Source organism: Aethalodelphis obliquidens, unplaced genomic scaffold, assembly GCF_003676395.1.
Source record: "Aethalodelphis obliquidens isolate GAN/ISIS:26980383/991018 unplaced genomic scaffold, ASM367639v1 scaffold43, whole genome shotgun sequence".
In the NCBI taxonomy this organism is placed as follows: domain Eukaryota; kingdom Metazoa; phylum Chordata; class Mammalia; order Artiodactyla; family Delphinidae; genus Aethalodelphis; species Aethalodelphis obliquidens.
This window is the reverse complement of record NW_020837987.1, coordinates 13,230,130-13,252,806: the sequence shown is the minus strand read 5'-3', so window position 1 is coordinate 13,252,806 and position 22,677 is coordinate 13,230,130. Positions and strand designations below refer to the sequence as shown.

The 22,677-nt window shown below is 52.4% G+C and overlaps 1 protein-coding gene across 2 annotated transcripts in view; it reads left to right on the top strand.

Moving 5' to 3' along the window:
* Positions 1-22,677, top strand: part of LIG1 (DNA ligase 1) — a 41,676-nt gene that overhangs the window by 10,905 nt on the left and 8,094 nt on the right. The window contains exons 3-19 of one of the 2 annotated variants that reach the window (XM_027080022.1): positions 1,427-1,516; positions 3,951-4,089; positions 5,231-5,357; positions 7,127-7,237; positions 8,876-8,983; positions 10,043-10,159; positions 10,366-10,441; positions 13,264-13,344; positions 13,636-13,692; positions 14,486-14,658; positions 17,529-17,695; positions 18,117-18,193; positions 19,062-19,153; positions 19,386-19,485; positions 20,503-20,588; positions 21,074-21,189; positions 22,173-22,268. In XM_027080022.1, the coding sequence (XP_026935823.1) occupies positions 1,427-1,516; positions 3,951-4,089; positions 5,231-5,357; positions 7,127-7,237; positions 8,876-8,983; positions 10,043-10,159; positions 10,366-10,441; positions 13,264-13,344; positions 13,636-13,692; positions 14,486-14,658; positions 17,529-17,695; positions 18,117-18,193; positions 19,062-19,153; positions 19,386-19,485; positions 20,503-20,588; positions 21,074-21,189; positions 22,173-22,268 (1,813 nt within the window). The remainder of the gene's footprint in view (positions 1-1,426; positions 1,517-3,950; positions 4,090-5,230; positions 5,358-7,126; positions 7,238-8,875; positions 8,984-10,042; positions 10,160-10,365; positions 10,442-13,263; positions 13,345-13,635; positions 13,693-14,485; positions 14,659-17,528; positions 17,696-18,116; positions 18,194-19,061; positions 19,154-19,385; positions 19,486-20,502; positions 20,589-21,073; positions 21,190-22,172; positions 22,269-22,677) is intronic. The other variant, XM_027080023.1, reaches the window with a different exon arrangement.

The window sequence follows — 22,677 nt, the reverse complement described above, 5'->3', positions numbered from 1 at the left end:
GCCTGTGCCCTGGTTGTGGGTGAAAGGGCAGACCCACGCGAACCATAGGGACTGAGAGAATGTGGGGGAACGGGCATCACAAGAGGAACGTGGAGGGCTATTCCCAGAAGGAGGGGGTGGATTCTAGACAGATCCAGACCTGGATGTCACCCACAGAGACCTGGGAGTTGGTGGCTTACACAGATCCTACGCTGCATTTTTCTCAGGTGATGAGAAATCTGGGGACAGTCTCTCCTGGGATGATAGCACTTTTGATTGCTTTCTGTCACCTTGCTTTATTTTATTTTTAAATTTTTTCCTTTTTTGGCCGTTCCGTGTGTGGCATGTGGGATCTTAGTTCCCTGACCAGGGATCAAACCCATGCCCCCAGCATTGGGAGCGCAGAATGTTAACCACTGGACCATCAAGGAAGTCCCTATTTTATTTTTTAAAGATTAAGTAAACTTTTAATTTTGGAATTATTTTAGACGTACCAGGAAGTTGTAAAGTTGTACAGAGAGTCCCTGTACACCCTTCACCCGGTTTCCGTTGTTGACACCTTACATCACTGTGGTCCACTGGTCACAATAAGGAACCAACAGGGAGACATTCCTTTTAACTAAGCTCCAGACTTCATTTGCATTTCACCAGTTTATCTGTTAATGTCCTTTTCTGTTCCAGGATCTGATTTGGAGCCATGTTGAATTTAGCTGTCATGCCTCCTCTGGGTGACAGTTTCTCAGGCTTTCTTTGTCATGACACCTGTAGCCTTACCCCCGGTTTGGTTTGTCCGATATTCTCATAATTAGCCTGGGGTTTTGGGCACTGAGGTGAGGTGCCCTCTCATTGCCTCATATTGGGGGTGCACGACGTCCCCAAGACATCGTAGGCAATGTTAACCTTCCTCGCTTGGCCAGGTCCCTACGCCGTCAAGCCCCTGTTTTTCCCCTCTCAGTACTCTGCTCTCTGGGGCAAGCCACTCAGCCTCATCAGGCTCAGGTAGAGGGGAGGGCACCTTTATCTTTTTCAGAGCACGTAACGCCTTTGGACATTTTATATTTACCTCTTTGCTAATGTCTGCCTACCGCACTAGAGTGTCAGCCCCTCCAGGGCAGGGGCATATGTGTCTGGGTCACTGCCCTGCCCCTAGCTTCCAAGGACAGGCCTTGGCACGTAGTAAGTGCATAGTTAATCCCTGTGGAATGGAAATCGGGGTGTGTCCTGTCTCAGGTGAGTGGCAAGTTGGGGCAGAAAAATAAGCAGAGCGTTGCCTCCTCCATCTGATAAGCCTCAGTTTTCCTTATTGGTCTAAGGGGGTTGTTTGAAGCCTTCTGTTGCGTCCTGGGACGGGGACGGGCATCGGAAGCTGTGGAATGTGGTGTGTGTTAGCGGGGTTATTGGTTCTGTTATCATTCACTTTTCCGCACCCCACCCTCTGCTCCTCCAGGTCATTTTTCCAGCCCAAGAAAGAGGGCAAAGTGAAGAAGCCAGAGAAGGAGATATCCAACAGCACCAGAGAAACAGAGTCCCCTCCAAAGTACGTTCTGGGGCTGGGATGTGGTGAATCTGTTCCTTTTATCAGTCAGGACCTGGCTCAGAATATCTCAGGGCCCCACAGGGAAATTTTTGACTCCGGTAACTGGACAAGCCAAAGGTAGGGTCATCTTCAGGCACAGCTGGATCCAGGGCCTCAGAGTTGTCTTCAGGGCTCCGTCCCAGTGTCTTGACTTCATTCTGGAGCAGACTGCATGAGGCAGAGACCCTGCCACTGGCCGCATCTAAATAGAAGAGAACAATGTTCTTTCCTCCAGCGTCCTTGTCACAGATTCTCAGGAAGACCCTGCCCCTGGACCGGTCAGCTTTCCAAAGCATGCACTCAGGGTAGATTTAGCTCACAGTTTGGGAGCCTGGGCAAGTAACTTCACTTCCTGTACCTGTTTCCTCACGGGTAGCAGGGTATCATGATCTATGTCAGGCTTTCTGTGTGGCTTTGATGCATTAACACACTAACGACTTGTAGAACAGTGCCTGGTTCATAAAAGACGCTCAGTCAGTGGTAAGAATGAGGTCATGATTTATCAACACTCTCGACTTTTAGATCTGCCCCTTTTGTGTTTGCACTGCTATATATACACACTTATTGTGTGTGGTTTTATTTTCTGTGACATGTTTTAATGTCTTGAAAAATAGAGATCATACTGCGTGTATGGTTCCTGAACTTGCTTTCTTCAGTGACAGTATGACTTAGAGATTTTTTCCACTCCTGAACACAAAGGACCCTCGGATCCCTTTTACCTTCTGCTCTGTGTTCCATTTTATGGATGTGCTGTAGAAATTATTTAACGTCCCCCTACCGATGGGTATTTAGGTTGTTTCCACTTTTTGGCTGAAACAATCCATGCTGCAGTTTAGTCTGTATGTGTGACTTCTTGGGCACACGTGCAGATTTTTTTTTCTAGCATAGATACCCACATGTGGAATTACACATGGTAATTATTAATACATCAGCTCAGAAGTAGGTAAATAAAAATTTGAAGTGCTTCCGGTTTTACTCTCCAGAGAAACTACTATTACCAATCTGAGGTATATCCTTCCATACCTTTTTTCTATGCGTAAAAACATACATGCGCCTAATACAGTTAGTTACGACACATAGTAGGTGCTCAATAGGGAACTGCTGAATGAATAAGTGTTTCTCACACTTATATGTTGGATGGCAGGGACTCTCATTTTGGTCACTGTTATATCTCAAGTCGCTGGCACATGCTTGACATACAACAGATAATAATACACATTTTTAATTTATTTTTAAATAGGAAAAGCAGGATTATTCTGTATGCAAGTTGCAGGTACATATGGGCAAACATGTATCTTTTACGTTCATGGAATCATACTGTATAGATTCATTTAGTCAACAAATATCTACTGAGAATCTACTATGTGCCGGGCACCTAGACTCTGTGGGTTTAGCAGTGAATAAAATCAACAGCAACTCCTCTCACAGATTTGACAGTCTGCTTTCTCTCCCCACAAAAAAAAGTCTTAGAGCCATCCACTTCATCTGATCTCACTTTATTCTCTTTAATGTTCCATGACAAGAGCGTGCCGTCATTGACCTAAGTAGGGAGGTGTTTGTGTACATCTTGGTCTTTGTCCAGACCGTGAGCTTTATGAGTACAGAAACCGGTAGGAATCAGCTGTGTTCTCAGCCCCTTAAGTGACTTCCATCAGCAGGCATATTGGTTGTATTTTGACGGCCGTGTCTGTGTTCCTCACCAGACTGGGAGTGCCTCAGAGCTGGTGTTAGGGGAGTCGTTGGGCTGCTTTACCAGTAACCAAAGTCATGGTGACTTGGTTAAAGTTAAAATTGCCTCTTTCTCACTTGAAAGATTCTGAGCTGTTTAAGCAGTTTGGGGCAGCTAGGTGACTCTGTACCACTTGGTGGTACTGGGACCCAGGTTCTTTCTCTCCCTCTCTCTCTGCTGTGTCCTGCCTTCACCTGCATTGTCAAAGGGGGTCAGCAAGTCGAAGTTCTAGGGATAAGAGAGCAGTGAGGACAAGCAGTCAGGAGCAGGTTGCAGGTGTCAACATCCTATTGGTCAGAACTCATCACATGGCCATACCTGGCTGCAGGGGAGGCTGGGAAATGTAGTCCCTACCTAGGGGACTCGGGCTTGCATGACTGAAAGAGCGTCTCCAAAGGGATGTTGGAGGCCAGTCTCTGCCCTCAGTAGGGACTTCACGTGCTCCTCAGCACCACCCATCACAGGGTGGGCACACAGGAGGCCTCCAGAGAGCGGGATGGGTGGATGCGTGACTAAGAGTATATGCTGAGGAGGCCCCTAGAAAATGTTCATTGAATGCTTGAAAGGCAAGGAGGGGAATGAAACATAATGAAGGGGCTGGAGAATTTGGGAGTAGCGTCCCCACTCTATCTGCTGGAATAAAACCTCCATTTTCTCATCCTCCAGGGTGGCGCTGAAGGAGCGGAATAGAGTGGTACCTGAGGGCGACTCTCCAGTGAAGAGGCCAGGGAGGAAGATGGCCCGGGTCCTGGGCAGCGAAGGGGAGGACGAGGAGGAGGAAGCCCCCAAGCCCCCCAAAATCCAGGTAGGGCCCCAGCAGCCTGCCCACATTTACCAGAAGAAACCATCATTCCCAGTGGCCTTTGGAGCTGAGTGCAGTGGCTGCTCAGGAGAATTCTGGAGATGATGCCCCAGCGGGGGAGGAGTGGAGTGGTCCTGCCTGGTCTCTGTGCTCCTAACCCCGCCTCTGCCGGGCGGCTGGGCTCGGCTCCCTGGCCTGGGGTGCCTGGGCAGCCTCAGCTGGCACGAGCAGCTCCCGATAGATAGCCCTCGCCTCGTAGGGTGGCTGTGAAGGTGCAGTGAGTCGATTCACATACGGATCAGAGAAGAACGCCTGCTACAGAGGAAGGGCTCGGAAATCCGTCCAGTCTCTCCTGTTGTGGGAGGGCTTTCTATCTTCAAGTGCATCGGCTCACTTGCTCCTCTCATTTAAGTCATTTCATGCCTGTTGGCTGCTCTGAGGATAACGTCTGAAGTGCAGCACTTCTCAGTCTGTCGATGGTGAAGTGAGCTCCTGTCTCCCCCCTGCTCAAACCCCCTGGCGTTGCCAGCTCAGGCCAAAGCTGCTTCTTACAGAGCCTCCAAGGCCCCTCAGAAGCTGCTTCTTCCTTGTCATCTTCGTCTTTTCCTCAGCTAACTCTGCCCCAGGGTGCTTCTATACTGTTGTTTGCCATCCCTAGATGCCCTTGTCCAAGTGAATGCCCACATTCAGCCAGTGGGAAGAGCAGGGCACTCCACTTGCCTTTAGGTGAATGTTATTTGAACCAGTGGACCTGTATATCCTTACATTGCATTGTGTAGACCTGGGGCTTCTGACCACACCTAGATGTAAGGGAGGCTGGGAAGTGTAGTCCTCGGGCTCCTGAGCACACCTAGCTGCAAGGGATCCTGGGAAGTATAGTTTTTAGTTGGGCTGTATTATGCCTAGCTAAAAATCAAAGATTCTGTTACTTTAGAAAAAAAAGAATTGTTATTGGGGTCCATAATAGGGACAGTCTGGGACCATGAAACTACGCAGGATGGTGGAGGGATGGCCCAGGTAAGAGGGGATGAGGCCTAAGTGGGGCTGAGTCCCTCTGTATTCTCAAGTGCTTGGAAAATGACGTAGCTGGGTGCTCCCTCCTTCCTCCTCTCACTCAGGAATTGCTCTTTCTCTCCCCTTCCAGAAGCGTGCTCCAGATTCCCCACAAGTCTCCCCTCCCAGTCCTGGCACACCGCCTGAGAGCAGCCCTTCCCACTCTAGCACCTCTCCCACGGTCGTCTCCCCGTCAGGGATCCCGAAGCGTCGCACGGGTAAGGACCCCCTGGCCTCGCCCTTTCAGTTGCCTGTCTTTGTCCACACTTGGATTTCTGCATCATTCAGCCATCCTCGTGACAGCCCCGATTTTAGCGTTGTGGTTAAGAGCACGGCTCCACCATCCACTGGCTGTGTGACCTTGGGCAAATGACTTCCCTTCTCTGGGTTTTATCCGTAAAACGACTGATAATTACAGTACCTCCCACCCAGAGATGTTGGGAGGATTAAAAGTGAATACGTGTAAGGGCCTGGAACTGGGCCCAGTCTACAGTAAGCGCTCAGTAAATGCTGGTTATTGTCACTGTGATGTGTGCAGTGCTGGAGGCCACACAGCTCACTGTGGGAGCCCAGGGGAGGGCCCCTGACTCAAGGGAGACTTCTAGGAGAGAGCTTAACCAAGCTGAGCCCTGAGGGACAGAAGAGGAGTGAGCAGGGACTGAGGAGGGGAAAAGGCCTTGGGGGCACTGATGGTAGGTGTGTTGGTGCTCAGAGCGTGGGGTTGGGGACAACGAGCAATGAGACTAGAGAAGGTCCATGGAAAGCCCGTCTGAGGAGCGGCGCCTCTGTCGCCAGGGGGGTTGGGAAGATTTTTACACAGGGGAGGGACAGGGGAGAGACCCCCCACATGACGCAGGGTGATACGGCCTGCTGAGATCCTGAACCGTGGTGATTGAGGAACTAAAATTTTTTTAAATTTTTATTGGAGTATAATTGATTTACAGTATTGTTAGTTTCTGCTGTACAGCAAAGTGAGTCAGTTATACATATACGTATATTCACCCGTTTTTAGACTCTTTTCCTGTGTAGGTCATTACAGAGTACTGAGTAGAGTTCCCTGTGCTGTACGGTAGAGGAACTGAATTTTTAATGCTACTTTAATTCAATTTAAATTGGAAAGCTGACTCTAGTTTCAATTATTGAAGCCTTGCAATAATTTGATCAACTCGGATATGTGAAGCTACTTTCTCAACAGTAAATTCCATGAACTCTAAACACATCGAGTATTTCTGATGAAAATTTAGTGCCCAATTGAGATGTGCTTTTAAGTGCATCGGATTTTGAAGACTTAGCATAGAAAAAGGAATGTTGCTCATTTCTTTTAATATTCAAAACATGTTGGAATCATCGTATTTTGGATTTATTGGGTTAAGTAAACGATATTGTTCAAACAACTCTCCTGGTTGTTTTTCCTTTTCTCAGTGTAGCCACTAGAAAGTTAAAGATGATGTACGTGGCTCACTGCATATTTCCACTGGTGGTGCTGGTATAAGGAAGAATAGTGGTAACGCCGGATGCTAGGGGAGCTCTGGATTGAGGGCCCGAGGAGGCACCATCTGGCCTGAGTCTTGGAAGATGGGTTAGGGTTGGCTGTGCTGAGAAAGGGCGGTTGGGAAGGGTTGCAGCCAGGACAGCCCGTGCAAAGGCCTCCAGGTGGGAACAGCACGGCACACGGGGGAATCCCATCCACCTCGGCGTCTCTGGGCAATAAGGTGTAATTTGGGGAGCAGGAAGGGTTTGAGGATAGTGTGTGGTGAGAGGTGAGGCAGAGAGGAGGGTGGCTGTTGGCTCCTAAGATGAAGGAACCTGCTCGGGGTCACACAGCCAGGAAGCAGGAGCGGCCTGCACGGCAGCCGTGGCTGTGGGCAGGCGGAGGAGGGCAGGGGCCCAGAGCCTTCTCAGGGCCCTATCATCGCGGGGTCTGAGCTCACCGGGGTGGGGCAGGCGGGCGGGCAAGGAGCCCAGACTGAGCCCTTTGCCTTCCCAGCCCGGAAGCAGCTTTCCAAACGGACATTTCAGGATGTCCTGCAAGAGCAGGGCAAGGACGAGGACGGAGGAACCAAGAAGAAGAGGAAGAAGGAGGAGGAGGAGGAAGAAGGTAAGGCCCTGGGGTTGGGGACTGACTCTGTGTGTGTGTGTGTGTGTGTGTGTGTGTGTGTGTGTGTGCGTGAGAGAGAGAGAGAGAGAGAGAGAGAGTGTGATCTGGGGGGGGGGGGGCGTGTGGGACTGAGTGCGTGTGTGTGTGTGTGTGTGTGTGTGTGTGTGCGTGCGCAAGTGTGATCTGGAGGGGCGGGGGCCTGTCTGAGAGGGCAGGCTGTGAGGACCCCACTGATTTGACACCTCTGTCCAAGAATCCACACGAGTCCGTCAGAATCCCACAGCCCCACCCGGGGAATTTTGTCATGAAAACATTCTGGAATACATTCGTTTGGCCATCTTAATTCAGTACGAATTCATATGCAGCTTCTCATTTTTCTCTTCTATTTTTATGTTTCTCATATGGAATATATTTTCCTCTAAATGGTTTGTTTTTTGTTGTAAATCTTACCAGAAAGCAGAGAGGTTCGCCAACTTCCAGGGCCCATGGTGCCTTAGCAACTTTTTCACGGTGCCTCAAGGCCAATACCTTTACTGTTCGGTTTGTTAAGTTGTTATGTCTGAACAACTATTTATTTATGTTCTAGCAACTTGGGCATTTGAGAAAATAATACATATAACGTTGAAAGGAAAAATAATATTTAATTTCACTGTTAAATAATCATAATTAGTTACTAATTGTGATGTCTCCTGGGCACTGCACAATTGCTCAGACTTTGGAATCCGGTTGAACACTGCCACTTTCCTTGGTGATTTTTGTGCAGTACTTGGTTTTTATCACACCACCAGTGAGTACCCAGCCTTGCAGAAAGCTAACGTCAGGAATTGCCAAGAATGTGATCTAATACTGACAAGCAAAATACCCTGAGCTAGTAGGTCATACGGTGTCCAGCAGATGTCACCAATTTCCCTTGAAAATGTAAAATGTCCTCCGTGGGAAACACAACCATAAAGACCTGATCCATTGATCATTTGGGGCCTGTACGAGATTATAATAATCGTAGCCTTTGCCACTGTCAATGTGTTTGTTTAATAAAAGGTCCTTATTAGGTTTATCTTTCCCGGGGAAGATCTGAGTTTGGTGGAGATTTGATTTCCAGTTGGCAATTTTTAGTCAGTAACAAATTTTACTATAAATCATGCAGTTTTAGCCATTGTCTGTGTCTGGGGATTTTGGGGGGTGAGGTAGGGCTTCTTTCTACTGAGGCAGATTTTTCCCAAGTTAGTTGATGCAGTTTTTATTATTACCCTGGAGGTGGATTTTTTTTTTTTTTCCAGTCAGCTTAAAAAAAAAACAACACCTTTATTTTTATCTCTAACAAGTCACTGTTGGCATTTTGAACACTTTCCAGTTCTATTTTGCAGTGAATAATTCTAAAATAATGGTTTATAAGAAAAGACTGGCCCGCTCTGTTTCTTAGCTGCCCAGGTGAGCATCGGGGTTGGTTTCCCTCAAGGGCCCTGCCTGGTTCAGGGCTGACCAGGAGCGGGCTCTCACACCTCTAGTCACTTCACAGATGTTCAGTCAGCACAGCGAAGAAAAAACGGGGGCAGAGTGTCTTGGGAATCGAAATGCCCTTTGTAGGGAGTGGTCATAGTGACTTTTTGCCATCTGGCTTTTTTTTTAATCGGTCCTCAGAATTAGAGACACCGACAGAAAGCCTCACAGAGCCTAAAGGGGGCAACAAGAAGGAAGCAGAAGAAGGGGACCAGCCCAGGTCACCCCCTGAGCCCCTGAAGACCTCCAGTGAGTTTCTGGTCCTCTTCCTCCCTGAAGCCCCACCTCTCTGGTTTTGGGGGTCAGATGTCTTTGGAGGACAGTTAATTTAAGGCTCAGATGAGATAAGACTTAAATAAGATTCTCCAGTGTGTTGTCCAAATGCAAATTCTAGGGGAAATTATAGGTTCTATTGCTATTATTATTTTTTTAAAAAAATATTTATTTATTTATTTGGCTGTGCTGGGTCCTAGTTGTGGCATGCAGGATCTTCATTGCCGAGTGCAGGATCTTTTAGTTGCATCATGCAGGATCTAGTTTAGTTCCCTGACCAGGGATCGAACCCGGGTCCCCTGAGTTGGGAGTGCAGAGTCTTAACCACTGGACCATCAGGGAAGTCCGCTATTATTATTTTTATTGTTATTTTTCCTCTGTGCATGTGAGGAAAAAAAGAGCCAGTCATCCTCCAACAAAATATCTTTCAGAAATTGTAGGCACTGTATGTTATTAATTGAGCAATAATTTTAAAATTTTTTAATTAAAAAAAATTTTTTTGGCCACATCACACGGCATGTGGGATCTTAGTTCCCCAACCAGGGATCGAACCTGCTCCTCCTGCGGTAGAAGTGCAGAATCCTAACCACTGGACCACCAGGGAAGTCCCGAGCAATAATTTTTTTAAGTTAGATAACCAGGGTGAGTTACAAGATTTTAGAGGTTAAAGTTACCCTCCAGGCCATAGAACAGCTCCTACAGGGAGGTGTCCAGAAGACTCCCATGGCAGAAAGAACGCTGTGGGGATATTTTTAGGATGCAGGATCGTATCTGATTTTCTGCACCTGCAGAAGTGGGAATATTTTCTTCTTATCGTACCGAGATTTTTTTCCCACCATCCGTAAGTCTCCAATCTCAGGCCAGATGCTAGAATTCCACTAGTTAGTCCTAAAGCATCAGGCCTGAGAGGCTCCAAAATGAAACTATGGAAAGGAAAGGGGCAGAATTGATTATGTCTTCCATCTTCAGGGTCAGAATGACCTTGAGGTTAAAAAAATAGTTTGCATCACCATCTGACCTCTCTCGCTTTCAAAGCAAAGCCCCCAACAGAAAGCGTTTCAGAGCCCAAGGTGGCCGTGAAGCAGGGACCACAGGAGGACGGCCAGGCTAAGCCTCCCCCCAAAGCTCCCAAGACGCTCAGCAGTTTCTTCTGTGAGTTTCTCCCCCTCACCTTGCAGGGTTGCACCGGGGAGAGGCGGGTGGATCTTTCTCCAGAAAGTACGGCCTTCCCGTGGGTTAGAAAGTCTAACTTGGTTAGAAAGTGTAACTCGCCTCTCGCAATGCTGGCTGGAGAGTGGTTGGCAGGCAGGGGCTGTCAGAAGGAGAAAGGACCCACCATTTCCCTGCTTCATTCCCAGCTCCCCGGAAGCCAGCGATCAAACAAGAAGCAAAAGAAGAGGGACCCAGCGCTCTGAGAAAGGACGAGACCAAGGGGTGAGTCAGGATCTATTGTAGAGATGACAGCAGATTAAACAGAATAAGGCAGTGAGTCCAAGATCTCTCTGACCTGATTGTAGGTAGGCCTCCGAAAATGAGACCGGTAGTCACCAAACATTCTTTCAGCCTTAAAATTTTGTGATTAGGGTTTAATTATTCTAATAAAAATTTTGGGGGGATTCTTAATGGCAATTTTGTACCCCGGTTGAGACCTGATTACTGAGATTAAATGGCCCCATTTCAGCATGTGACTGCACCGTAGGAACGGCCAACTCCTTTTCTTGGACGCCTACTATGTGTCAGACCCGGTGCTAAAGGTTTCTGTTACGCCTTTTTACTTCATCCCTGCAGTAGTCCTGCAGAGGAAGCAGGTATTTTAGCCATTGCACAGACATTGAGACTAGTAGCCCAGAGAAGTTAGGTCATCTTCCCTGGGTCACACAGGGAGGCGGGGGTAGGGCCAGGCCTGAAACCTGGGTCCACTTGGTTCCTAAGCCTGGCCTCTTTTTCAGCACTGCCCCATCTTGCCTTCTGGGCCTGTGTCCATGCTTAGGTTATTTATAAATAAGTTTCTCTAACAAAATCATTGTCTGACATGAAGTTTTATGTCCTGATTTTTATTTCATGTGATACTATGATCGTTTTGTTTTGTTTTTAATTAATTAATTAATTTATATTTAGTTTTGGCTGCGTTGGGTCTGCGTTGCTGCGTGTGGGCTTTCTCTAGTTGCTGTGAGCAGGGGCTACTCTTCATTGTGGTGTGCGGGCTTCTATTGCGGTGGCTTCTCTTGTTGCGGAGCACAGGCTCTAGGCGCGCGGGCTTCAGTAGTTGTGGCACGCGGGCTCAGTAGTTGTGTCTCACGGGCTCTAGAGCACAGGTTCAGTAGTTGTGGCGCACAGGCTTAGTTGCTCCGCGGCATGTGGGATCTTCCTGGACCAGGGCTTGAACCCGTGTCCCCTGCGTTGGCAGGCGGATTCTCAGCCCCTGCGCCACCAGGGACGCCCTGTGATGGTTTTGCTTATGCCATATTCCCAGTTTGATCGCTGATGGCTGCCTCCAGGAGACAAACTTTCAGGGCCTCCAATTTCCTTGCTTTTAAAATGGGGGCTTATCAGTGGCAAAAACACACTCTTTTATCCACTGTTAACGGTGTGCCAGGCAGCAGGCAGTGTGCCTTCCATATCCTAATGCATCGAAGCCTCACAGCGACTTTGTGTGTTGTTTCTGTTGATATCCCCATCTCACAGGTGAGAAAAGTGAGGCTTGGAGGCAGGACAGTATTGTGGAGAGGTTAGAAATCCCAGCTCTACCTTTGTCAGCTGTGTGACCTTGGCCAAGTGGCTTAGCCTTTCTGGGCCAGTTTCCTCCTGAGGGTTTGGAGCATTTAGACTTGGGCCAGGCCATGCGCAAGCTCAGCAAGCTGTGGCTGCTATTATTATTGTTGTTATTGTTATTGTTCCTAATTTTGATTGCCTTGCTGAGGTCGCAGACGGGATGTATGGTGGAGCTGGGATTTGAACCAGGCAGTGTGGCTGTAGAATTTCTTACCCACCGCGCTCCGCCGTCTCTCATTGTAATGATAGGAAGGACCAGGAGGGCTACCACTTACCAAACGCTGAGTCCTTACAGCTCACTGAGCATGCTCTGTCCAGCTCAGCCATCTTCAGCCCTGTCTGTGTATCAGGATCAGCTGAAGAGTTGAAAAAAATCTGAAGTCTTCTCCCTCGCCCTTCTGTCCCCCCACATTCGGTAGAGAAATTGGCCTGAGGCTGGGGAGTCAGTGTTGTTCTAAAAATGCTCCCCACAGAGTGCACCAAGGAGTGGGAACCCTCACCATAATTTCTTCCTTAACCTCATGACAACATGTCAGGGTAGGGACTCCTGGTGGCTCCATCGTATAGATGGAGACACTGTGGTTCAGAGAGGGAAGCTGCTTCCTCACCACGACACAGCTGGTCAGTGATGGAGCAGGGATTTTAACCCAAATGAGCGTGACTGCGGTGGCTCTATTGGGGTCAGTGTGAGGCATTTCTAGAGGCATGTATAATGTAGAGGTTTAGAACAGTCTCTGGAACTGTGGTGCTTACTAGCTGTGTGACCTCAGGTGAGCTACTTAACCACTCTGTGCCCAGTTTCCTTATCTGGATATGGAGGGTAGAAGAGTCCCTGCCCACAGGGCTGATTGCTAGCAGATGTAGTGCTCTTAACACGGTTCCTGGCTCTTTGTGGCACCCAGGGACTGTACCCTCCTCCTGCTGTTCCAGCCAGAGTGTGAGGGAGGGATTGGCCGAGAGGCCGGGGGAGGTCCTTGCCTCTTGGAGTGGACTTTGAAAAGCATTCAGATCACGCTGCTCCACTCCAGCCACGCTGACCCCTTTTCTTTTCCTCAAACATGCCAGGCGTGTGTCTGCCACAGGGCCTTTGCACTCACCATTCCCCCCACTTGGAATGCTCTTCTCTCTGGTACCCACACTGCTCACTCCTCACATCATTCTGCCCAAACATCTCCTCTGGCCTTCCCCTGCCGCCCTCTGAAGTAGCACCTACCATCGTGATTCCTCCCCCTACTTGGTTTTCTAAAATATTGTTTATCTAAAATGATTTATTCACTTACGTTTTTTTGTTTGTTTGTCTTTTCCCCCTGACTTTCCCTCTGGAATGTGAGCTCCAGGTTAGCAAACTTGTTTTCATTCTCTTCTGTGCCCTTGTGCCTGGAATAGTACCTGGCACTTAGTAGGTGCTCAATAAATATTAGCGGGAGGAATGACTTCCCTTCGACCCAGGCATCTACCCTACAGTCTCCCTTTTCCCTCCACAGACACCTGGACCCATCCAGCTACAATCCTGCCAAGAACAACTACCATCCCGTCGAAGATGCTTGCTGGAAGGTGGGCCAGAGGTGAGGCTTGGCCCTCCCCAGACTGTCCTTCTCCAGTCCCTGGCACTGCGGGAGGCCCTGTCTCCGGAGGCTTCAGTGGGAGAAAACTGGCAAATCTCTCCCCTCCGTGTTTTGGGAGGACCATCGGCAGCTCTGAAGGGGACGGAGAGAAAGCCCCAGGCAGTGGCTGGGCGGGGTTGCGTGCATCTGGGGATTTAGCAAGGCTGTCCCCAGGGAGGTGTGGGGAGGAAGGTGGCTGGAGGGGCAGCGTGGGTGTACGCACAGCTCTTGTTTTCTCTTTTCCTCCCGCAGAGTCCCTTACCTGGCTGTGGCCCGGACGTTTGAGAAGATCGAAGAGGTTTCTGCACGGTAATTAACCAGGCCGGCCTGGCCGGGGCCGCTGGGTGAAGGCCCTTCGGGCTCTGTCTCTTTGGCAGCCTCTGTGCCTCCAGCTGCTTAATCCTTTTAACCTCTCCTCTCTCAGCTTCACCCTGACACACGAGATCACAGGCCACGGGCATGGCCACGAGAGTGGCTGCAGGCCCTCTGGAGGCCCAGGCTCAGGAGGCCCAGCCATCATTTCTGCCTCATTTGTGGGTCAGAGCAAGATGTGAGGGTGAGCCCAGACCCCTGGCGTGAGGAAACAGCCCCCACCTCCTGGTGGCAGGAACGGAGTGTAGCCTAGGTAGTCAGAAGTAGCCGCCACCTGGCTGACATGCCTCGACGTTAGAGGAAATCCAGGTCTTGTTTGTAGCGAGAACCCCATCTCAGTCTGATACTAGCTCTGTGACCTTGGGCAAGTTACATGATCTTTCCACGCCTCCATTCCTTTGCCTGTAAAATCAGATAATATCTAGCTCAGGGGAGCTGTGAGAGTTCAGGGAGTTAGAGGATGCAGAGGGCTTAACACCAGTGCCTGCACCTAGAAAACAGTCCATATGCGTCAGCTGTTACTTCTGTACAGATGACGGTCAAATGGAATTCCTTTTCCCCCCAGCAGCCTGTGACGGTGCCTGTGGCTCGGGTCACACACCGGGCACTGGTCGTGAGCCCTCTCCTCGTCTGTGTTCCCGGATTCCTTTTATCCCGCCACCGCCGCCCCACATTGGTCCTGAAACGCCAGGTGGTCACACACATCCCCCCGCCCCGTCCCCTCCTGCAGGCTCCGGATGGTGGAGACACTGAGCAACCTCCTGCGCTCCGTGGCGGCCCTGTCACCTGCTGACCTCCTCCCCATCCTCTACCTCAGCCTCAACCGCCTGGGGCCGCCCCAGCAGGGCCTGGAGCTCGGCATTGGCGACGGCATCCTCCTCAAGGCGGTGGCCCAGGCCACAGGTGAGGGGGGCACTGTGGTGGAAGCCCCAGCGGTGGTGGGGGGAGCTTCGAGGGAGGGAGTGGAGAGGCCGGGAGCACCTGGGAGATGATGGAGGGGGACTGGGAAGGTGGAGAGACGGGGAGAGCGAGGGCAGCGAGCGGGGTGCTGGGGGGGAGAGCAGGACCAGGTCTGCGCTGAGACCCGGTCGGGGTGGGAGGAGGTGCTGCAGGCCCAGAGCAGGACGGGGCCGGGACTGAGGGCTGGGGCTTGTGGAGGTAGCTGGGCTTTGACCAGCAGAGTCACGAGGGGAGATGAGGAAAGAGCAGGGTGTGGGCGGGGCCGGCAGCCTCCGAGGGCCGAGTCCTTGGTGCTTAGGAGAGGCTGGCTGGCCATGTGGACGGGGCCTCCTGCCCACCAAGGGCCTTGAATGCTCCGTGTTTATTGTGATGGCGTCAGGGAGCTGTGGAAAGGTCCTGAGCAGGCAAAGGGCAGGGTTAGTTCTGGGCCCGTGTGGAGGATGGACAGGAAACCAGGAGGCCGGGGAGGAAGTGGGGCAGAGGTCCAGGGGAGCTGTGGGCAGCAGAGGAGAGGGCAAGAGAAGGGAGACGGGGCCCAGGAGGGAACTGCCTGCGGGGGTCAGGGATGGAGGAGGTGAGAAGAATACCCCCGGGTCCATCATGATGGACCCACCACCAGGTCAGGACACCTTGAGGGGCAGGCCGGTCCAGGGGAAGTTACTAAATTCAGCTTGGGACCAACCTGTATCTGTGGGCCACCCAACAATCGAGGAAACAAAGCTCAGGAGATCTGGGTCACAGAGCAGGATCTGGGAGCCCTGAACTTTGGAGGCCTGGTTACGTGCTGGCCAGTTCTCGTGCCCAGGGAGAGGGTCTCTGGGGAGGAGAGGGGCGGGGCTTTGAGTCACACCTTGCACAGCACCAGCGCTTAAGGAAGAAGAGGTTTGAGGGTTTCGTGAGAGGACAAGGTGCCTGAGGAAGATTGACCGGGAATGGAAGAGAGTCATGGGGTCGTCAGAACCAGAGGAGCTGAGATCAGAACCCTCCCACGCGTTCGCTCAAGACACATTCATTAGGTGCTGACATCGCACCAGACCCGCTGCAGACTGTGTCCACTAGGATACTTCCCTCTGCCAGTAACACAAAACCCAGCCACGCTGGCGCAAAGGAAGAAGGATTTCTCCTCCTTACATAGTGAGGAGTGGAGAGTAGGTGGCAGCCAGTGCCGCCCGGCCTCGCTGCCAGACGGGACCGAGGGGCCGAGGCTGTTTCCGCCCTTCCGTGTTCACACTCACACGTGTCTCCTCAGGCCCCCCTCGGCTGCCCGGCCCAAGGGGTGTGGAGAGTTGGTCAGGTGATACCACTTACAGGCACGGGGGCCTGGCAACTCGGTCATGTGTCCTCGTGGCTTCCAGATAAAGCTTTGGAATATAACTGTTTTGGAAGTGAGTTGGGGTGGATCCAGACACCAGAACCTGCTTTGTATTTTGCTTATCAGCGATGCTATGGAATAGATAAGTGTAGGTCGTTGTCAAAAAAAAAAAAAAATCTCTGGCCAAGCGGCCACAGATTGAAATGCGTGCTTTTTCATTGTGAATTGCTTTCCCTCTGTTTCCTTCGTACATGAGTTGGGGCATTGTGCTGACCTGATACGTGTGGGTAAGTTGTGTCATCTCTGCATTTCTTCCGGAGTAGAGAGGAGTGACACAAAATGCCTGTCTTGGGAAGGGCCTGTGGTTCTGATAGGTTGAGAACTGCTAGGCAGAGCTGTTGTGATAGCTTGCCTCCACCTTCCCAGCCTCCTGCTCTTTTTAGAATGTATTTTATTGCAGTAGAGTTGATTTACAATGTTGTGTTAATTTCTGCTGTACAGCAAAGTGACTCAGTTATACATATGTTGGGTTGGCCAAAAAGTTCGTTCGGTTTTAAGTAAAAATAAAAAGACACATTTTTCATTTTCACCAAGAGCTTTCTTGAACAATGTATTCACTAACCAAACAAACTTTTTGGCCAACCCAATATATATACATTCTCTTTCCTATTCTTTTCCATTATGGTTTATCACAGGATATTGAATATAGTTCCCTGTGCTACACAGTAGGACCTTGTTGTTTATCCATCCCATATATAATAGTTTGCGTCTGCTAATCCCAAACTCCCACTCCTTCCCTACCCCACCCACTGCCCTTGGCAACCACAAGTCTGTTCTCTGTGTCAGTCTGTTTCTGTTTCGTAGATAAGTTCATGTGTGTCATGTTTTAGATTCCGCGTATAGGTGATATCATATGGTATTTGTCTTTCTCTGTCTGACTTCACTAGCTGCATCCACGTTGCTGCAAAGGGCACTATTTCGTCCTTTTTATATGGTTGAGTAGTACCCCACTGTATGTATGTGCCACATCTTTATCCCTTCATCTGTTGATGGACATTTAGGTTGTTTCCATGTTTTAGTTATTGTGACTAGTGTTGCTATGAACATAGGGGTCCAGCTGCCTACTCTTACAGCAAGGGGTGTCCATGGGACCCAGCCTAGACAATAAGTAAGGCCAGAGCACCTCCACTGTATTTAAATTGATGACTTCAAAAGGATAAGGTGACAGAAAACAAGCAAAGGCCCATTGGGCTCTGCCAGAGGATGTTAGTGAGCAACTGGAGGACAGGCAGAGGGTCCCTTGGCCGCCTTCTCCGTCTACACTTGCTCCCCTGGTGATCGCATTCCACCCCAAGGCTTTAAGTCCCATCTACACACTGATGACACCACCCCAGACATCCCCTCTGGTGTAGACGGGTTCATCATCCAGGCCGCCTGGAGCCGGGAGCCGTGTGGCCACACCTCTCCTTGCCCTCAGCACCCTCTCTCTCCGCCCCCCAAGGCCGGCAGCTCGAGTCGGTCCGGGCCGAGGCGGCCGAGAAGGGCGACGTGGGGCTGGTGGCCGAGAGCAGCCGCAGCACCCAGAGGCTCATGCTGCCCCCACCCGCCCTCACCGCCTCCGGCGTCTTCACCAAGTTCCGGGACATCGCGCAGCTGGCCGGCAGCGCTGTGAGTGGGCAGGCGGCTCACCCCCTCTCCAGACCCTTTGCCCCTGGGGACCCAAAAGGCTCTGGTTAGACTGTTCAGGGCTGGATCGCCTTGGTCCTGCTTGTGAGATCAGAGCTTCCTTTCCTTCTGCTGCTCTCAAGACCGAGGGAACCTCTTCCTGAGAGTCTAGCCCTGATCTAGTGCGGGCCGTGGGACACGGCTCCATAAACACGTGCTGAGCAAAGCTAGGGTGGGAGGCAAGAAGAGAGCGAGCTTTTCACCGCGCTGTGAGCGCGTGGTCATGGGATGGGGGAGCGAGGGGGGGGAAGGCGGCAGGTATTCCAAGAGTGGCAGCTCCCCAGGCAGCATGGTTGGTGGGGAGGTGTGGTCCCCTCCCCTCCTTTCACCCCAGGCACTGACTGCCCTTCCCCCATATTTTCAGTCCACAGCCAAGAAGATGGACGTCATCAAAGGCCTCTTTGTGGCCTGCCGCCACTCAGAAGCACGATTCATCGCCAGGTGAGTATGGGGGCCTGTGAGGGTGGGGAGAGGTGAAGGTGGAGAGGGACTGGCAGCTGTATCACTGCTAGTGCCCCGACCGCCCTTGGATGAGAACAGCGTGAGAGAGGAGCCTGGGCCCTGAGGGGGCGGGATGGGAACATAGGTTTCCTTTCACAGCTGGCTCCTCTTCTCAGTAGCACTGCCTGGAAAAGGGTGGGGGCTCGTGGGTGAAGAGTGCCGCGCTTGATTAGTGATGTCTGCCTTGGCCTGAGTGGGGACGGTAAGCAAGGTAGCCAAGTGGTAGCCATCCTTGAAGTATTTGTCCGACATAGTCGTTGGAGTGTTTCTTGGGTACCCTGCCCCATGCCACGTGCTTTCTTCCTCCCTGCGGCTCTTGAAGGTGGGCCCTGTTAGCCTCACCCCAGTTTACAGAAGGGGAGATGGAGGCACAGGGAGGTGAAGCTTCCTGCCTGAGGTTGCTGGCTCAAAGCAAGGCATGTGGCGGGGACAGGTTCCTGACCATCACACTCTGGCATCCCTGGGGCAGGCTGCCTTCCAGTTCCAGGCCCAGCTCTGGCCCTGCCCCACCTTCCCCGAGCCACTCCAGTTTCTCAGAGGGCAGCTGAGGAGAGAGGCAGAGACGCCTGCAAGGCCCCTAGTTCTGTCCGCAGGCGCTGCCAGCAGTCATGGTGGTTACTGGCCGGCCTATTTCCTCCTCTGTTAAGCGAGGCTGTGTGATCTCAGGTCACTTCCGGCTCTGGAGGTTGCTCTGGTTTTGAGGAGGGGGTCGAGGTTGGGGAGACTGGAGGAGAGAGGAGCAAGGGGTAGAGGGCGAGGTCGGACAGATACGGACAAGCCCACTCCCCGTTACCTGCTGTCTCCCCAGAGCCCTGAGTGGACGGCTGCGCCTCGGGCTGGCAGAGCAGTCAGTGCTGGCGGCCCTCGCCCAGGCCGTGAGCCTCACCCCGCCAGGTCAAGGTGAGCCCCCGTGGCCGGCCCCATGCCCACACTCCAGTTAACCTGGCTGCCCTTCTCCTTGTCAGAAGTCCATGCCCACGCCCACCCCTACACGTGGTTCCCACCTCCCACTGCCACTCCAGGCTTCTCTCCCCTGCGGACACCATCCCCGGCGCCACCACCCACCGTGGACTCGGGTGGCTGAGCGGGGTTGGGCCCATCCCAAAGTCTCTTCTGCTGGGGCTTGTCTTAGAATTCCCCCCAGCCGTGGTGGATGCTGGGAAGGGCAAGACAGCAGAGGCCAGAAAGACATGGCTGGAGGAGCAAGGCATGATCCTGAAGCAGACGTTCTGGTGAGTTCCAGGGGCCCTGGGCAGAGCGAGGGGGGTGGGGGGAGCCAGAGGGGGGCGGTGGGAAGGGCCCGAGGGGTCATGGGTGAAGTGGGAGGGGCCAGCAGCCAGCAAGCATCCGTGACCATCACAGGGCTAGTGACAGAGCACTGGGTGGTGATCCAGACGAGACTGGTGCTGGGCACAGGGATGGTGACAGAGATTGGGAAGATGGCCAACAGTGAAGGGTCAGTGACACAGGGACAGGGAGAGATGCAGACACAGAGAAGAGGAGGAGGTATCAAGAGGTTTTCAAGTTCCAAACAGGACTGCGCATGTGGAAAGGCCACGAGAGCCCCAGATGGGGGCTAGTGACTGACGCACAGTGAGTGGTCGTGACAGTCACGGAGAGGAGGTCTGTGGAGTGATGGTGAGGGCTCCAGAGAGAGCCACATGGAGGGACCTGGCTAGCTACCGACCCAGGGCTGGCCACAGCGGGACGGTGACAGCCCAGATGGAGTGTCAGCGGCAGGAGGGCAAACGAGCCATTCCACAAATGCCCACGGGGCACCTGCTCTGAGCCAGGCCCCTTGGGTGCTGGATACACAAGACAGACAAGCCCTGCAGAGCCTCTGGGGCCAGGGCGGCAGCCTTAACTCTGCCCCTGCGTGGGCACCTACAGACTGTCGCTCTCAGGCCTGCCCAGGCTAGTTAAATCAGAATCTTTGCAAGTGGAGGCTGGCCTTGAAGAAACACTTTTTTGAACACATCCTTGAGTGGCTGTGACATGTAGCCCAGGTAGAGGATCGCTCATCTCATGATGACAGACGGGAGTGATGGCGGGCCCGGCTCGAGGCAGACAGAGTCAGAGTGATATATAGTGACACTGAGGGAGGACTGCGACAGAAACAGGGCGACAGGGGAGTCGGGGATAGGCAGGAGTAGGCCCTGGAGCCAGGTGGCAGGCAGAGGTGGATCTTGTAGCCAGAGAGCAGAGTTCTAGAAACACATGCCCCACCTTGTTCTCACCCCCCACCCCAGCGAGGTGCCCGACCTGGACCGGATCGTCCCCGTGTTGCTGGAGCACGGTGTGGAGCGGCTCCCGGAGCACTGCAGGCTGAGCCCAGGTACCAGCCCCACGGGCCCCTCTGGAGTCGGTCTATAGCCTCACCCTGGGCCCCAGGCGCTGGGCTGGCCGCCTTCCGGCTCCACTCCCTCCACCTGGCCTTGGCTTCTGCCCTCCAGGGCGGCCATGGGAGGGCCCGCTGCCCAGAGCGCACCCGTCTCAGAAGCCGCAGGACCCTCTCCTCCAAAGTCAGTCCTGTCCCCTGTGCCAAAAGCCATTCTTTTTCTGCTCGGACTTCCCGCTTCTGTGTTAGAGCTGCTACACCGGAGATACCCCAAAAGGCAAGGCAGGCAGGCAGACAGACTCTTGTTTTCTTGTACGTAAGAGTCCAGAGGGAGGCAGGAGGCCAGGGAGGGGCTGTGCGGCACTCCAGGGCTCAGCCACCCAGGTTCCCTCTGTCTCATCACTTCGTCATCCTGAGGTTGTCACCCTAATGTGCCCCCCCACCCCGCCTACCTGACCTCACTCTCATCGCAACCCCCCCAGGGGTCCCCCTGAAACCAATGTTGGCCCACCCAACGCGGGGCGTCAGCGAGGTCCTGAGGCGCTTTGAGGAGGCAGCTTTCACCTGCGAGTACAAATACGATGGGCAGAGGGCACAGGTAAGGGGGTGGACACATCCCTTCTGCAGAAAGGGGCATGCCGTCGAGCAGGGCCATGGGGTCCCTCAGACCTGAGTTCCAAGCCATCTGGTCGTGCGCATCTCTCGGGGCTGTAGTTCCCATCTCCGGGCAATCCGCGCTCATAGACACCTGACTGGTTTCTCTGAGAATCAGTTTTGATGATACCGTCACAGTCCTGACCCACGGCAGTGGGAGCTCAAGCAGCGTTGGCTGCACTCGTGCCGTGTTGGTGGGTGTATTAATGTAACGGGTGCCTCCCAGGGCCGGAGATGTCCTTGGTCTGGGCTGTAAGGATGCTCCCTGTGGCTCTTCTGTCTTGGGGGGAGTTGGGGCCGGCTCCACCCTGATCCTCACCTGGGGATGGATAAGCGAGCTTGGTGGGCGCCACCCTGTGGTGCCTTGAGGAGGCTACACACGGTGGATTCAGTAGACGCTTAACAACGCAGATGGATCTTTGAAATACAGTGCCGAGAAGAAAATGAACAAAATGAGTTACCATAGTGACAGTGATTTTAAAAAATACATACATATATTTAAAATCATATATTACATCATACACACACTACTATTTCTTGGGGTAATATACGTGTTAGGTGGCACATATGTAGCACTACTCAAGGACCGTGGCCCAGACGTAGTAAAATGAATAAATTAAAATCATAAAACCCAGAATGATGTTTACGGCCTAACAACATCCAGACAGATCAACACATACACGCAGGGTCAGTGCCTGTGCTTGCAGGGGGAGGAGGGTAGGGATTGGAGGAGGGCGGGGACTTCCACACACAGGGCTGGGAGGTGCTGTTTGAACCAAGGAGAGGATTCACTCAGGTCTCTGCACCAGTACCTCCTCCAGAGCTTCTGGAACCGTCTGCCAATGAAAGTGGGGTGAAGAAGAGAAAGGAGGGGCCCCTGGGGGCAGACCCGGCCCTGAGTCCCTCTCCGCTCCCCCACTGTGGCAGATCCACGTTTTGGAAGGCGGGGAGGTGAAGATCTTCAGCAGGAATCAGGAGGACAATACCGGAAGGTACCCTGATATCATCAGCCGCATCCACAAGGTGGGCACCTGCCGCTGCCTCTCACTCACATGGGGGCAGGGCTGCACTTACGGGTGCAGGGAACTGAGGCCCAGCCAGGCCAGCTCGGCACAGCAGGGGTTGATGGGAAGGAGATTGGAGTGTGTTGGGCTGCAAATAATGGAACAGCTGCAGATGTTATTTTCTTCTCAAATCTGAAGGCGGGTGGCCCTAGGCTGGCTCAGCTGAGCACCAGGGTCCTCCCAAACCCAGCTTGGTCCTCTGTCCTCTACTGTCCTTGGCTGGTTCCATTTCATCCCAGAGCCTGTCCCCTATGGTCTCCAAGTAGCCACCACGCTTCCAGACAGTCAGGAAAGGGGTTCCAGCTTCTGTCCCTTCCCACAAAGTTAGTGCTTTTCCGGGTACCTCCTACCACCCCCGGCTGACTCCA